The sequence below is a fragment of the Anthonomus grandis genome, chromosome 4 (genome assembly GCF_022605725.1).
Source record: "Anthonomus grandis grandis chromosome 4, icAntGran1.3, whole genome shotgun sequence".
Classification (NCBI taxonomy): Eukaryota; Metazoa; Arthropoda; class Insecta; order Coleoptera; family Curculionidae; genus Anthonomus; species Anthonomus grandis.
This window is the reverse complement of record NC_065549.1, coordinates 22,195,124-22,212,914: the sequence shown is the minus strand read 5'-3', so window position 1 is coordinate 22,212,914 and position 17,791 is coordinate 22,195,124. Positions and strand designations below refer to the sequence as shown.

General features: G+C 30.5%; 1 protein-coding gene across 1 annotated transcript; it reads left to right on the top strand.

Moving 5' to 3' along the window:
- The first annotated feature begins 780 nt into the window (after nt 1-780).
- LOC126735175 (uncharacterized) lies at nt 781-13,095 on the top strand. Its single transcript, XM_050439124.1, has 2 exons — nt 781-959; nt 12,194-13,095. Exons 1-2 carry the CDS (start codon nt 918-920, stop codon nt 12,860-12,862), a joined length of 711 nt encoding a protein of 236 aa, XP_050295081.1. The 5' UTR covers nt 781-917; the 3' UTR covers nt 12,863-13,095.
- Nucleotides 13,096-17,791: the final 4,696 nt, after the last annotated feature.

Genomic DNA, 17,791 nt, shown 5'->3' with positions numbered 1-17,791 from the left:
CCTTCGCACAGTTCATATATTTTGCATTCTTCTTTATGTGGTTTATTTTTCTGTGTACTCGTTGACAAAGCATCTCTGAAGATGCTCTAACAGATTGAAAGCACTTAGCGGACTTTAATTAAAAATTACACTGGCATACAAAACGTTATCTTATTTCGTCCCTACGGTGTACGACCTGTTTTTTCAAACCTGACACTACATTATGTCATTCAAGTCTCTCTTAAAAAACGTTTTTGTCTTAATCTCGTATAAGGAATATTATTACTTAACTCAAACAATTTTAAATGTCGCATTAATTGAACTCCATTTGGTTAGTCCGTCAATTAAAAAAAATCTCTTAAGTACATATCTGATGACTTTTAAATTATACATTTAATTAGAAACATTCGAAATAGAAATAAAAAGAATTAGGCGTAGCATCTAATTTGTACCTCCCAAGACGATCTAATTGAAAGTAATTTTTCAACCTTCTATCAACCTGACATTTCTCATATTTGTTTTTCGGATATCTAAGATGTAGAAAAAAGAGACATGGAATAGCCCGCCCTGATTACTTTTTCTTGATTGTTTTTAGACCTAATTCGTTTTTTTTTTTTAATAAATAATTTTGTTTTGTTTAATATCATATAAAAACTTTTTATTAGCTTAAAATCACAAAAGCATTTCTCAAACAGAAATTCCGAATTAACATAGTGAATCCTAAATAAATAATTAAATCCTGATACATCGTGAGCATCTTTATAACTTTTTGTTTAATATTCACTGATTTTGTGTGACGTCTCACGAATCATTCTGACAGTGTTTGTTTTATAAGTGAGCAAAATAGGTGCAACCTTCTGATATACATATTTATTTCACCATAAATATGTTTATTTCAACTTAAATTTCGTTAAGTGCTATTAGCGTATTTTATAGAAATGGTAGTTAAGCAGATTTTGGTGTGTTTGGCACTTATTTCGGTAAGTACGAATTTTTCTTTTTTAAACGGTCCAAGCACAAACAATATTATGGTTTACTTATAGATAGATGACACCATGTCTATAATTAATATACTTGTTATTAAGAAAGAAATTTGAACTATAAATAGATGTTAGACAAAATATGAGAATTAAAGTTTATCTTGAATTATGATGCATATATTATAAACTATGTAAATATCGTTTAAATATTATTATCGTAAAAATCCTAATAAAATTAGGTAACACCTTTGCAAATATTTTCATTTAAATGTAGAAGACAAAGGAAATAAGTGATTTATTTAGCTAACCTTATTTGTTAACAAAAAACAAAATTCTATTTTCGATTGTTACTATTCAGTACAAACTTAAAGTTTTAAAACAAATTATAATTTAGTAATTGTGAATATAGGGCATCTTGAAATAACATGGGCATATTTCACTAGCCGCATCTACATCTATAAATAAGACAAAAACTTTATATTCAGTAATGTTGCAAAGTACATCCTTTTTAACTAGGGTGTTTTATGGAGCATATTCAAGATAATTTTTTATTAATTACTTCAAAACATGTATTATTCGATATTTTATAACCATATACTACTGTTATTACTATCAGCTATTTTTATATAGCGCTAAGATATACAGTGACCGCCTAAAGTTCCGCATTATTTCACATAAATTTTTGTATACAGGGTGGAACAAAAAAAAAGATATGACGTCATCGGTCATTTTTTTAAATGGAATGCTATATTTCTTATTGCATTTATGAAATATAGGCGAAATTCCAAGCAAGTTTCGTATAACACACTTATCTCAAAACTTAACTGTTTTAGAAATATTTACATTTAACCAACAAGAAAGCAAGTAAATACGTCTATTTACAAATTAAAATGGAGGATAAAATGTTATAAACTGTGAAAACTCTTATTAATCTATCAAGTGTTTAAACTGATCCCTATTTACTTTTCAGAAAGCAAGACGATTTACAAACTCATGTAAAACACTATAAATTATTTTGGGTGAAGCACGTCTAATTTCATATCTAATTCTATTTTTCAAATCTTCTACGTTGTTTGGCTTCTCAATATAAGCTTTACTTTTCAGGTACCCGCATAGAAAATAGTCGCAGGGATTTAGGTCTGGTGACCTGGCCGGCCACTCTATTGGCCCATCTTCCTGGCAACACGGTATCCAAGTAATTACAGACATCTCGAAAGAAATGTGGCGGTGCGCTGTCTTACTGAGACCACAAATTATCTGTCGGGAGAGCAGGGTCTTGTTCGATTGGGTATAGGCCAAAGCAGGGATAAGATCTTCTTCAAGAAAATTCAAATAGCGTTGTCCTGTTAAGTTTTCTTCGAAGAAGTATGGCCCTATTACTTTATTTTCCACGATACCAGCCCAAACATTAATAGATTTACGGTACTGTGTATGAACCTCAGTTGCCCAGTGTGGATTTGACACTGACCAGTACCGACAATTTTGCCGATTTACGTCACCGTTTAAACAAGAAGTTGATTCATCCGAAAACAAAACTTGTAATACAAACTGATGGTTATTATTGCAAATGTTCATCATTTGCTCGCAAAATTGGTTTCTTCGATCAGGATCGTCCTCATTTAATTCGTGTAGTAGTCTAATTTTTTAAAGGTGGTATTCATTTGCTTTTAAGATGCGTCTTACTGACGTTCCGGCTATATTATTCTCAACTGAAATTTGTGAAGTTGCATTCTTTGGATTTTCTTCGACGGAGGGCAGAACGTTTAATTTTGTTTCTTCAGACATTTTTGGACGACCTGATCTTGGCAAATCCCTAACATGACCTGAAGTTATGAATTTGTGCTCTATTCTACTAACTGTTGACTGATAAATAGGATGGTATGGGTATCTGGCATTAAACAGTTCACTTACTTCTTTTTGCGTGCGCACTTGATCCCCGTACCCTAGCATTATCAAAATTTCAATTCGCTGGGTTTGCATTAAATTACCCATAATTTATTCTGATAAAAACTATTAATTTTTGAACTTGCTTGGAATTTGGCCTATATTTAATAAATGCAATAAAAAATATAGCATTCCATTTTAAAAAATGACCGATGACGTCATATCTTTTTTTTGTTCCACCCTGTATACAAAAATGTATGTGAAATAATGCGCAACTTAAAATAAAAATCGACGGGTATGAGTGTTTTCTCAAAAAATCATGTCTCTAATTTTTATCGAATTTATTCGGAACCTTTGGCGATTACTGTATACAGGATCGGCTAAGCTTATTACTGGGCCAAGAGAAAAACGTGCTGACAAACTCTTTTATGGCTAGGTTTTAATAATTCTGATAGAAACATCAAAAAGAAGACATTTTTATTTAATTAGGTAGTCTATTCTGATTTCGGTAGCATCTGTTTTCAAAATAAAACAAAAGTAAATACTTTTAATTTTTCACTATGAACTCGAAGTTGTCGGATATGGAAATATAAGGCTATTAGAAATACTTTATTTATGGTTAAAAGTTGTTTCTATATTCTAGAAAAAAAGTTCAATTTTTCTTCTTTTTGTTGCCTCAAAGGTTTTGTAGAATGAGATTTCACTGTAATTTGATGAAGATAACTTATTCGATGAAAATAAGTATGAATTTAGCAAAACAAAAAATTAGACACTGGGTATAAGGCATTCTACTGGATCGACTCCTTTTGGGAAAGTTAGGGTTTATGACTTAAACGAGAACTATATTAAGATATTTTAAAATACTAAACCAACATGCAGCTACTAAACCAGATATTGCATACTCTGGCGCATGGATGTAGTGCCATCAAAGTAGAGAACATAAACTAGTGTACCTCAAAATTCAATTCTTGGTCCAGTATTTTTTTTACGGCATTGATTATTTATTCCTAATAGAGCCTAATATAAATAACATACTTTGTAGTTATGCATTTCGATTTAGATTTCTTATCATCGTCGGCTCAACACTTAGTTTGGGTAATTAAAAAACCATCAAGAACTTGAATTATATTATAATTATTGAGTCCTATAAAGATAAAGAAATCAAAATGCAAAATTCTTTTAATAAGATTGGATTGTTTTGTGGAAAAAAGACGTTTCTGCAAAAAATATCTTCATTATTACACACGTTTTGCTAATGACCCTCCAAAATTTGTTAATAAGAGTAGACTTGAGGCATATGTATGACCTTCTTACATTGGTATTTTAGATGAAAAATCTGATAAATAATTGATTTTTATTTATCTGATATTGACCAATAGTGAGACTAAAAAAATGGTTTATACTCTAAGAGATTTTAAGGGCTTAAATAATCAAGTATCCCATATATCGATCTTTTTTTCCGTTTGACAGACAGTGTATCGTAGCAAGTGCTAAAAAAATTTGTAACTTTTTATGCAGAGTTCTCATATGCTGTGCTAATTAGAAGTCGTATGCTTAATGTCTCTTTGCAGTATAAAGAACGACAGTTCGACTTTCTATCCATTATAAAATGCATAATTATCGTTCTAAAAATAAACACAATTTGCTACTTGCTTACTGGCGTTTGCTTACTCTTATGGTCTAAGACTTGATAATCTGAAATTTTGCTAACAGTAAATTATCTGCTTAAAAATTATGAAGTAAGAAGATTTTTGTATAACTAGAGTCTGAAAGATGAAGAATTTAAAATAAAGTTACTTGACTCTATATCTCTTTAATTAATTTAATTTTTCACTATGATAATCTAAAATTTTAAAGATAAAATTTTTATTAATATGAATATTTTTTTACGAAAATAAATTACAAGTGTGGCACAAAAGTATCTTAAAAAAATTTTTGGATTTTAAAAAACAACAAATTTGGCTAAGCTAGTGCCAGCTTAGTCAAGGCTGATTTAAAAGTATTTATGATTAAAGGACTAAATCTTTGGACTAAAGTTTTGTAGGACTGCCAAGTGCCATGCTATAGTAGCAGTTTATGTTGGGGTAAATATTTTTTTTGTAAATAAATATTTTAGCGTTGTCTAAAGAAAAGGTTTATTAGGTTTTTAGTGCTCTTCTGATGCACTCTTCAACCAACAAACAACTTTTAATATTGTAAGAGATAAAATTAAAACTCTGAAAAGTAGCAGAAGTAGAGATAGCTTTGACTTTAATATTATAATCCTAAATACTACAAGGGGATTCATATTTGCTACATATAGTCTCAACTCATGCTTTATCAGTGAATCTTTGTTAGTATTTACTAATATTTGCGATAGTTTAGGTAAAAAGTTAAAAAATTATATTGTCTCTCGTTTGTTGTCTAATTTAGTAAATCAGGAATCCTTAAGCCATAAAATAAACAAAACTATAATTCACGTAAAGACAACAAATAACTTGCAGGAAGTATCTGATTTTGTAAATGTATTGAATGTGCTTTTAACTACAGATGTTCGAATAAACATTGAAATTCCCCCTATTATAAATAATATAAATATTCAAGAAATAAGAAAATTAAAATAAATAACATAGAAAAGAATAATTATTTTTATTCTTTTGAACAAAAGTACTCCCTAACTAGATATTCTTTGGTACATCTTAATATCCAATCTATAAGAAAAAAAATGGATGAACTTCTGATATTCTTGGAAGGGCTTAAACATCCAGGTTTTGTTTTATTATGTGGATAAAACCTGATGAACTTGTAAATTTAGAGAATTATGTTGTTATTGATAAGTACTGTCGTTCAAATATGTTGCATAGAGGGTCATTAATGTTTTTGCATACTGAATTGGTTAAGAAAATTAGTTTTGTAAAAGTAAGTAAGTTTGATTATTTAGCTGATGACAGGGTATTTGAATTGTCAATTATATATAGTAGCTCTATTGATCTGTATGTTATATGTTTATATAGAGCTCCTGCTGCCGCTATAGGTGACTTTTTATTTAAACTAAAACTTAAATTGTCTGGTTTAAATGTTTTTTCGAAAGTAATTTTGTGCGCAGATTTTAATATTGACTGGTCAAATCTGTCTAATAATTTTACAAACCAATTGACTTACCTTTTAAGGTCTTATAGTTTAAATGTTGTAGTTAATAATCCAACTAGAATAACTTCCAACTCTACCACTCAAATTGACTATGTGTGCACCAACATAGATGCAAATGATTTTAATTGTAATGTTATAAATTCAGGGCTCCCGGACCATGAGGATATTGCATGTGATTTTTGCATAGGTCACAAGAGTCAAATGAGGGGAAAGAGAAGGGGCAGAATTATAGCAAAAAAAACTATAGTAGCTTCTTGAAACTGGGTAGATTGGATTGGATTACCAAGGGTCTTAAGGTTTCTGCTAAAAATCTTAGATCACTGCACTATATTCGGAAATTTTATATAAATAAGATTGCTTTTATTAACTATTTTAACAAATATAGAGCACTGTACAGACTAATAATTAAGACTGCAAAACAAAAATACTTTAAAAGTCGCTTAGGTAATTCAAATAATATTCAGGGGGAGGCTTGGAAGAGAGTAAATGAAATAAGAGGTAAACGGGGCATTATTGTAAAGGTAAATATTGAACCTGAAGGCTGAACAACTTCGGCACTGGAGGTACTTGTATCTGTAATTAATCATTCTTTCAATAATGGCCAATTTCCCAATTGTCTTAAAGTAGCCAGAATTATGCCTTTGTTTAAGGGGGGAGCTTCAGAATCACCCTCTTCTTACACTCCAATAGCATTGCTTTCCACCATCTCAAAAATCATCGAGAAATTGGTTAAAAAGCGACTTATATCAAATTTAGCTGAAAATCAAATTATAAGATCGGAGCAATTTGGGTTTCAAAATGCCAAGAAACATCAGATGCAATATTTTCATTCTTTGAGTCCTTATTTTTGAGCTTGAACAGTGGTGATATTGCTGCAGCAGTGTTTTGTGACTTGACCAAAGCATTTGACTGTGTTAGTCACGAAATACTGTCTGGCTCTTCAGTGGTTTGGGTCTTATCTGCATACTAGAATGCAGAGTGTTTCTGTGGATGGTGCCCTTTCAAGGGAGCAGCTTGTGACTCATGGTGTTCCTCAGGGTTCAATTCTTGGGCCACTTCTATTCCTCATTTATATTAATGATATGGCCAATCTTAGGATCTTAGGTAAATTCATTCAGTTTGCGGATGATTCAACAATTTTATGGTATGACACGAGTGCGATAAATCTAAATACCACAGTTAACAGAGATATTGTTGAAATCAATAAATGGTGTGATTCCAACAAACTGTGTTTAAATATTTGAAAAACTAGTGTTATGAATTTTAAATGCAATTTAAATAATGTATGTTTGGAGAATCACATTCTAAACAACTTAGACGAAAATAAATTTTAAGGCTTATTTATTGATAATAAACTAAAATTTGAGAGCCATATCACGCAATTGTGTAGATTTATTTGTGTTTATTTTTCTTTAATTGAGTCCCATTTAAGGTATGGTTTGCGTTTCTGGGGTGCATGCACACATTACTTATTTAAAAGTGTTTTTGTTTTGCAAAAGAGAGCGATCCGACGTGTATGTAATGTGAGTATGAGAGAGTCTTGCAAACAGCTATTTATCACTCATAAAATCCTAACCCTTCCTGCCTTATTTATATTGGAATCTGTTTGTCTCGTCCATAAGAAAGTTAGAAATGTGAACACAACTAATAGGCATGAATATAGCAGTCGACGAGCTAATGATGTGCTCTTGCCTATGCCTACAAGTTCAGTGATCAAAAGAACTTTTATATTTGATGGTAAAAAACTCTTTAATCATCTTCCTGCAGATTTGAAAGGTATAGGTAGCTGGAAACTTTTTAGAAAACGTGTTAAAAAACTCTTAGTTGCAAATGGCTATTATGAAATAACTGAATTTTTGTCGGATAGATTTTAGTCATTTTTACCTTTTCCTTGCAGGACTTTAGGTATATTGTTTATATTTTTTACACCATATCATTTCGCCTAATTTATTTCTGTGATTCATTTTTTTTTACAATTTTACATTTAATAAAATTGTATATTTCGGGAGTGAATAATACCTGTTTGTGTTATACATATTGATACTCTTGACATTACATTAGCTTTGTATGTTTTGGTTCAGAGTCTTGGAGGAGTATTTCTGAAGAATGGGGATGTTGTTGGAGGTTGTTACCGGTATAGGTAAACCATATTCATGGAAGCAGAATGCCTTTAGGATGATGGACCATAGCATGCTAAATAACCTTTTTACATGTTTGTGTATATGTTTTTCTTTTTTACAGCTTTTTTTAACGAATTTACTTTTATGACAATAAAGCATATATTGATTTGATTTCTCTAAATTCTACTTTTAAGACTAAACATTAAATATATGGACCTTCTCTTCTTCCATAATTACAACAAATTTTGAGTCCATACTAACACATCAACAATATATTAATTTTGAAAGCAACAGTTTATTTTTCAATGCTCAATTCGATTTCCGTAATTCAAAATCTACAACCTTAGCATTAGATAATCTTACAAAGAATTTACTGAAGGTTAAAATCAAAGTATAAATATAAAGTCATCTTACAAAATTACAAGACCCTAATAACGAAAGTTAAATTATATTGGTTTTTGAAGTAAAAGTGAAAAGACATTGGTAAAGTATTAGAGTCTAATTTTTGAACTTACACTGCCTTTATTTTAAATTTAAGGTGGTTCTAATTATTATTGTGTCAAATTCTTTATTAATGATTTCACATTCGTATATTATTGAGTTCAATGATATTTTTTTTAAATGTAAATATTACTTTTCTACTAAAATATACCTTTTATTCTCTTGAAAAATAAAGTATGATTAATTTTTTATTTACTGTCATCTAATTAAAAAATGTTGATATAAAATACGATATTCATTATCAATAAATGAATATTTTTAAAATGTTTAGAGTTTTATTTAAATTTACTTGCACAAATACTATTTGCGTAATATTTAAATAAACATTTGATTTTATTTTATTTACAAAAAAATCTTAAAAACTACCAACAATATAAAATTGTTTAAGTTCTATGTCATCTTAAAAACAACATGCGAACTTATAAAACATTGTGTATATAATGCTAGTCTTTCTCACATATATTATAAAATTACGGCAGAGAAATTTCTGGGTAAAAGTGTGTCATAAAGAATTTAGGCCTACCTATTTCTACTTCCACTTATACAGGGCGATTTTCAACCTATGCGCATAAACTTGGGAAATGATAGCTGATGAGTAATAATGAGTAATAATGAAAAAAAAATGTAGTAAAATACTTTTAGTTTTGGAGATATCCAAATTTTTTTAAATAAAAAACGTGTATTTTTTAACGTGTTTAATTTAAACTAATTTAAAGCAACTGTTCGAAGTTGTTTCCATTATTATCGATACAGACTTGAGCGTGTCCGTGAACGAATCCGTAAAGACGTACATGCACGGGCCAAACCAGGCTGTAGGCGAATTGCGTCACTGGCAGCGTTTATGCGATGTCGTAGCTCTTGCTCAGTATCAACTTCGTTTCCATACACCATTGTTTTCATATGACCCCACAAATAAAAGTCTAATGGATTAAGGTCAAGCGAGCTATGGGTGACTGGACCATCACGGCCTATTTATCGTCCGGGAAACACACGATCTAAATGTTGTCTGGTCGTGAAAAATGTGGTAAAGCACCATCATGAAGAAACCACATGTTCTGCCTAACGTTGAGATTCACATTTTCAAGCTCGGTAAATTGTTGCGCAAAAACGCTAAATACCGAGCACCATACAAACGATTTTCCAGAATAAAAGGTCCAATGAGCATCCCATTCAGAATTCCAGCCCATACATTTACAGAAAAACGTCGTTGAAAGTGTGTTCTCCGTGTAATAAGCGGATTTTCCAAAGCCCAGTAATGAGTGTTATAAAAGTTAAAAATTTCATTGCGCGTAAAATTTGCCTCATCCGTAACTAAAATGTTCATAGTAAAGTTTGGGCTTAACTGCTGGTGATGTAAAAACTACTCATAAAAGTGTACTCGAAGCGGCAAATCTCTTGGAAATAGAGCTTGTACCCTCTGCACATGAAACGGGTACAGCAACTCGTGCCTTAAAATTTGCCAACTTGTAAAATTTGCCGTCTAATAGCTCCTCCATCTTGTCCAGGCCGCGTCCGCAAATTGCCAGTATCTCTACCCCGCTGAATAACACGTAAGAAAGCCCCACGTCTCGGGTGATATCTTTGGGGAAATCTTTGAGCATCCAGATGAGCTGCTGCCACTGCATTCTGATGCGTTTCTGCGTAAACCAAAACCATGTCGACAAGTTCTTCATTTATAAAAATGTGCGCCATTATATTTGACGCTTTTATTTTGTTCGTGTGAAAATAACGATCGAAAACGATCACAGCCACCAACAAACTAAGTACTGCTAAAGATTCCAAACAAAAAATTCCAAACATTATGACTTGTTTATTCTCATTTATTAATAAACAAAATAAGTTCGTCTGATACACGTTCTGTTGACATTTGTTTAACTTTATTTCAGAAACCAAAAATATTTTACTACATTTTTTTTCTCATTATTACTTATTATTGATCTTCATCTACCATTTCCCAAGTTTATGCGCATAGGTTGAAAATCACCCTGTATAGAAAAATTAATTTTTTATACAAAACTTACGGTATATAAGATTTTTTATAATAATATATTTTATGTATGCTATTTGCTATTACATTATTATCTTGTCTAATTCTTAAATCCTATCATAAATTTTAATATTTTGTTTTTTTATTAATTCATATTAATATTTTTATATCTTTGTCTTTTATATAATAATAATAATAATAAATAATATAAATAATTTTATTGTTCCATAACATTTACGTAGTTTATAATATTTACATACATATAATGCTGGAACTAAAGGCTTTTTATTCAGCATCCCTCCCAAGGAAGGGGCTGTTAAAGCCCATGAATTGTTATACATTTTTCATTATAGCACTCAAATAACCTTCACAATAATTCCTCAATTTTTGCCAGTAACCCAATTATATATAAAGTAGGCAAAAAGACCTATATTAAACCAAACTAACAATGTGGACGAATAATAATATTATTATCTACATCTACCCTAGATCTGCTAAACTCAATGATAAAAATCTAAATTTGCTAAAGGAGTTGCTGCCTGGTTATTTTTTAAATACACAACAGAAAAATTAAATGTATTAATTTTGAATTTATTAAGGGTGGAGGCTATGTTATATGAAAATCCCTTTTTGAAAGACTCTTTATTATGTCTTGGGATTGTAAAAATATGTTTTCTTCGTATATTAAGATTATGGATATCCGTACGGTATACTACTTTCTTATTAAGATAAATAGGACATTTATATTTAACAATGTTAAAAAAAAAGCAAGCCGAATGCAATATTCTTCTATTGTACATAGAAAGCCAATTAAGTTCCCTGAGCTTATGTGATACACGCTGCCTTCGTCTAATGCCTCATATAAATCGTATATAAGAGTTTTATACTTTCTGCACTCTTTTAGCCTGAGTTCTGTCCAAATAGGTCCCATAAACGCTGTCAGCAAAATTAAAATGTGACAACACAAGTGCTTCACACAATTCTATTTTTGTTTCCCTTTCTAAAGAATGTCGGTGGGGAAAAAGGATTTCAGGGCTGAGTAAGATTTTTTAACACATGAAGTTATATGTTCATTAAATTTAAGTTTATTATCAATTATTAAACCTAGGTTCCTTAAAGAGTTTTTAAAAGAGATATTACACTGCCCAATAGTGAGTCTTAATTTATTATAAATTATTTCTCGAAGTCTTTCACTGCAGAAAAGTAAAGCCACTGACTTTTGTGGATTTAATTTTAATAAATGATCTTCCGATAGTGTGTTAAGAGTTTTAAGATCTATGTTTAGTCTAAAATTTGCCTCTACAGCATCCTCCCGCTTAAACTAGTATATTAATTGTGTGTCATCGGCGTAAAAATTATATTTACAAAACTTTAAGGATGCTATAAAAATAGACGTATAAATGGTAGTAGACGTATATATTTTTTTTATTATATTGTTTTTACTTATTATTACCTTCAGTGACATTTACCATAATTGTTACATCAAAAGCCTATTTGACTCTTGACTATAACCCAATTTATTATATTGCAAAAATGTAGTTGTGAATTGTGTTTTTTTTAATTTGGCAAACTTCCAATAAATTTGTGTTATTAATCCTATTTTTTTATTTTAGTTATGTGATGGATTAACTATAAATCTGGCCAATAGTAAGTTATGCCTCACAAGACTTCGCCTAAAAATAGAGGCAAATATAACATCAACTCGAGAGTATGTTAGTACTCAACTTATGAATTTGGACGAATTAATAAGCCATTTGGCTCTTAGAATAGACGCCCAAGTAAACATAACCAAAACTATTGTCAACCAAATGAGTAATGAAGCACTGTCTGCTAACAAATCAATAAAGCATTGTATTATAGGGCTGAAATCTTTAAGTCAAAATCTGGATATGTATAGTTTAAAATCATGCAAATACATGCCGACTGTTATAGAGGATCTTCTTTTTGAGGCGAAAAATTTGTCAAGGTCATTAATGGGAAAGAAAAGTGATTGTTTGCTGAATAACGATATTTTAAATATAGTTAAAATTAACTTATGTATACAAGATGCGTACAGTATAGCTCTTACTGAAGCAGAAGCTATATTTGAAAAACTTATAGCCTATAAGGCACAGCTTGTGGATGAGAAGCTAAAGTGTATTGAACAAAACTTTAATATCATTAGCTCAGAGCTTTGTTTGCTAAGTTGCCAATTCAAACAATGTGCAACCAAGAATTGTAGATCCATACCAAAAAACAACTGGATATCGGAAGCATTAAACCAAACTTCAATACTGACATAAATGCTTGCATAACCTATAGTAATGAGGTTTGTAGTATAAACATATAACAGGTAAATAGGGGTACCCCTTATAAATGATATCTTTTGGTATTATTGTCATATCGTCTATTCAGAAAATAGAAAATTATTTTTTATTAATAGAAAATTAAAATCCTTTGTTAGATTTTAAAGCTTAAAAAATCATTTTTAGTAAATACACATTTTTAACAGTAATAAAAATTGTATTTTTTTTAATTAATTGTCCTTTTATTTTCAATTATTGGCGGTAAATAAGTAAAGTAAATAAAATATTTAGATACGTGTATACACAGGTATTCTAAATTAAAAATAATACTAAAACCATTAGACAATAATCATGGGCAAGCAAAGATTTTTAAAGATAATTTTCAGAGAATTTTTCCCTAGGATATATTTTAAAAATAAACATTTAAATATGTCGCCTTTTTAAAAGAAATTTGAATTTTACTTGATTAGGATGTTTTTTTTCTGTAAGAAATACACAAGCTAGGTTAAATTTTCTTTTTGTTTGTTTTCCTTTTGTTTATCCTTCGATTAAATTCAGATTTACATTTTTCATTTTCCGATTTATCAGGTGTAGGTAGGTTTTGAGTTTATATCTCTGTAGCTGTGTAATAAATAATTAACATAAAATAAGTTAATATTTGACAAATTATACAAAATTGGAACTAAACAAAAATCAGCCATTGATCATATTTATTAAAGAAATACTGACTATAGGGTTACTTACTCTTAGTTTCAGATTCTTAATTCGATCACGTTCAAGAACATGTCATTAACAACTTTAATAAAAATTTAATTATACCTCTCCCGTTTTCAACTTAGCTGGAAATTACAAATATTGACCAAAAATAGTGGATAAATGTCCTCTGTCCCTGTGAAAAGTGCATAACCTTTAAATTGCGTTTTGTTTCGTGTTTTTACTCTTGGTATCATATCTAATAAATAATATTACAACTTATAACTTACAAGCATACTTTTTTATAATTTAGAGCCAGGTATTAACAAAAAGAACTACTTCTTAATTCAGGAAATATTTCAGATAAACTAATAATCCATCAATGACATTCTTATAACATTTTTCTTAAAAATATATTCTATGTTTTATTAGAATAAGAAATTAGAAAATAATAATTAGGCAATATTTAAATAAAGAGATTTTAAGAACTAGCCTTACTTTTTCCCCTAGTGCTATAATTAAACATTTTAGAGCAAATATGTTGAACTAAAAATAATTTTTTATGTCGCTTTTATATCTTTAGCTTTTCTTGACTAATTGGACGGCGTTATGCAGAAAGCTCCCAACCCTCAATCGTGACAAACTGAGAACTGAGATAAACAACTCTAAAGATTTTATGAGTTTAAAAAATCTATAGGATGTTCAAAACTACTTTGAAACTTTATTTTAATTTTAAGTATGTTTTTTGGTATTCTATATAAGTTCTGATATTTTAAAAATAAAAAAGATAAAAATCGCTGACTTTTTGTGGGTTGGTAGGTTTTTGCGTTTTGCAAAGTGGGTAATTAATACCAGTAAGTTGCGAAATAAAAGAAAAATAATACTCCAAGAATAATATTTATTTACGAAAAAGCCAAATAATATCAATAATAATAGTTATTATTATTAATTTAATATTATAAACCTATTCTACATAATCCACTTCAAAATCCAAATCTTCTACATTAATATTATAACCCTCAACATCCTCAGTTATATTGGCACCTTGCAAATTTTGATAAAAAGGCAATGCATCTGTAGGAATAAGATGCATCATCTCCTTTAAATTTTGCAATTTTGCTTCAGCAATAGGCTTACCGTTGGGCCACAGAGCTATTAAGTCGCTAAAGATTTCTTCGTTGCAAGGTCTACCTCGAGAAGATTTTTTGATAGGGTTGAGAAAAATCATGTTGCTGTATCATTATTGAAAAGGGCTACTGTTTATTTATCTTGATTGACCTGATCCTTAACCAGTTAATTTTCTCTTTATCTTCTGTAATTTTTCTGTTGGTGATTTTTTCTCAAAATTCATTACACCCAAAAAATCTTGGGCGTTCATTTATGTGACTACTAAAGGTCTTTTTTTTTGCAAGAATGCATTACTTCGATGTAGTCATCTGGTGTATACAATCTTTATTGTCTTTTGAGAGCCGACTCAATGTCACTAAAGTCAGTGTCATTCGGCGGGAAACTATGCCCAGAACAAAGATATTTTACGGTTATGCTTTGTAAGTTCGTGCATGTATCATACAATATAGATTTAAGCATAAGTATTAACTTGATATTTCGATTCTGCCCACGGCAAGAATCACACCAAAGGGTAAGTTGTTTAACTTCTTGAGGCAATCTACTTTTTATATGTTTAAGAAGGCAAGATCCTATTTCTTGGGCGCCTCTACCTGCTGAACCTTCTACCCAAACGTAGCAGTAACCTCTACTTTCTTTGGCACTTTGTATACCGGCATTATGTACCCACAACTGGCGCTTATAAAATACAATGCCTGTAGGGATTCTAGGAAGCAGTAGGGTCTTTTCTAAGTCAAAACTTAAACATTCAATATCCGTCTGTTCTTTTGCAATCTTAAAATCTTCCTTTCTCATTTGCTGCGCCTCCTCTGCTACTTGCAAATGCCTCTTATGTTCCTGCTTAAACTCTTCTTTTTTTTCTTTATTATTTTCATTGTCTATCTTCATTTTAAAGCTATCGCAACTGTTGCACGTGTTTTTTTAAAGGCTTTATTTTTAAATTAAATTTCGTATAGAATATATTCTTGTATGAGATTATGCTTACTGGATTGGCTTCTTCCTGTTTGTACATATCACACATTTTTTTAATTGTGATGCCAGGTGGTAAATATTTTGCCTCCGTTTGTTCTCTACGGTAGTGTGAAGTATATTTAGGTATTTTATCAATATGATTAATAACAGCTTGAATTTTTTCATCTAGTAATTTGTTTTTACCTCCTTGCTTCAAACCTCTTTGATCACCAATAGAAGCCCGATCATGAAATTTCTTTAAAGCAGTGTTTACCCGAAACGTAGTTAGCTTTGGAGTATTTATAAACATTTCTCTACACACCTTAGTATTTCTTATTTTATAAATTCGAGAGAACTTTCTTCTTTCAATATTTCTGCCATAAGATATCTTTTTTTGAATCTCACATACACTAGCAGCAATAAAATTAGCCTGAGCATCATACGAATTTAGTGACCAAAACCTCTCAAACTCGGATTTCCGAATTTCAACGTTAACACTTTCGGCGCATTTTAATGTACAGTTACAATGAAAATCGACAAATTCCTTGGGTTGGATTTGAATACTTTTATAGTTAAAATATGGTTTATTGGTGTACATACGTATCTTTTTTTCCTTTCGAGTTTGATTGGGAATTTTTCGTTTTCTACCCTTCTTTGGCCTTTCTTGCAACGCTGAACTTGAGTAGCATCAACTGGAAAATCGTTATCGGCGACAATATGTACAGGAATATTTTTGTCACTGACATCTTCAGATGCCTCTAACTCTACTTCTGATAAAGAATCATCCAGTTTAACTTCATAATATGGGTCGGCCAGTGAGTCGTCACTATCTTCTACAAAAGTTTTCTAAGATATATCGCACCTATCAAACGTGGCAACAGAAATGGGTGTAAGAGTTGTTAGAACATTATTTTTCTTAAATATGTTGGTCCAGGTATGCAGGTCCATAAGTAGCAGCTATAAAAAGATATATTTTATCAAGAATAATTCCCTAAAATATGGATTTTATTTACCATTACTATCTTCCACAAAAGTTTCCTCAGAAGTATTGGGGCATTTAATAAACGTAGCAACAGGTGCTCTAGGTGTTGGAACATCAAAATTCGGAAGCATTGTATTTTCAGATGGAGTTTGAACAACAACGTGAGATGCTTCTGATTCTACTACAGTCTCCTGGTTATGTCCGTAAAATATAACATCTCAAAGAGTTACTTTTTATTAACATTGAAACATTCAACTTATGATGGTCCCAGGCCATGAAAATCAAAAAAAAAATTACCAAATTTATATGTAAGGAAGTGTCTAGTACCTATTTTTAACTTTTTTTAGTCAGAATAACTTGTGATTTGTTAAGAATTTGTAAATACCAACATCTTTGGGTGTCAAACTAAAAGAAAACATAAGTATATAAGTTATTTACCAGGATTTTCCTTGATGGCAAGAGCAGCCAAAATTTCAGCACTTCGATTACTGTACATTGTACTGTATATTAAAAGATATACCTTTAGCCTGTTTGCACTATTTTTAAGTTTTTCTTAAAATATTTGGAACACCAGCACTAAAGTTGATATTAATAACAACGAAAAAAGTAAACTATGTTGTGTTTTTGTTATTATTGAGGAGAGTCTAATATTTGCAGAAAGCTACCAACCCACTTGGACGCATGGCGTGCTTTTTAAAAATAATACCAAGTGGGTTGGTAGGTTTCTGCAAATAGAAGGTTTAGCCGAAATAAATTTTGTGGGTTAGCGTCTTTTTAGTTTTATAGGGTATATTATTAAACTAGGGTTGGTAGGTTTTTACAGAATGCAGAAGGCGTATTTTTCTATCCAAATACGCACGCAACCCAAAATTTGAGATATTGTGGGTTGGTAGGTTTCTGCATAACGCCATCCAATTATGCCCCTTAAAGGTGTAGATAAAAAAAGTCTCAAAAAATGTTACCATTTTTTATGCAGAGAAGCTCTTGTTTCAAATGACCATCTCAGTTTACAACATATGGTCCGACGATGTCTCTTAATAGACGAAACACTTATCATCTTAGATGCAATAATATAGGTCACAATCATTGATTGACTTTGTTTTATTGTTTTTATAACGGAGCTTACGTAACTTAAATTTTTAGGCAAACTTACTTTTTAGGATTGGAAAGATGTT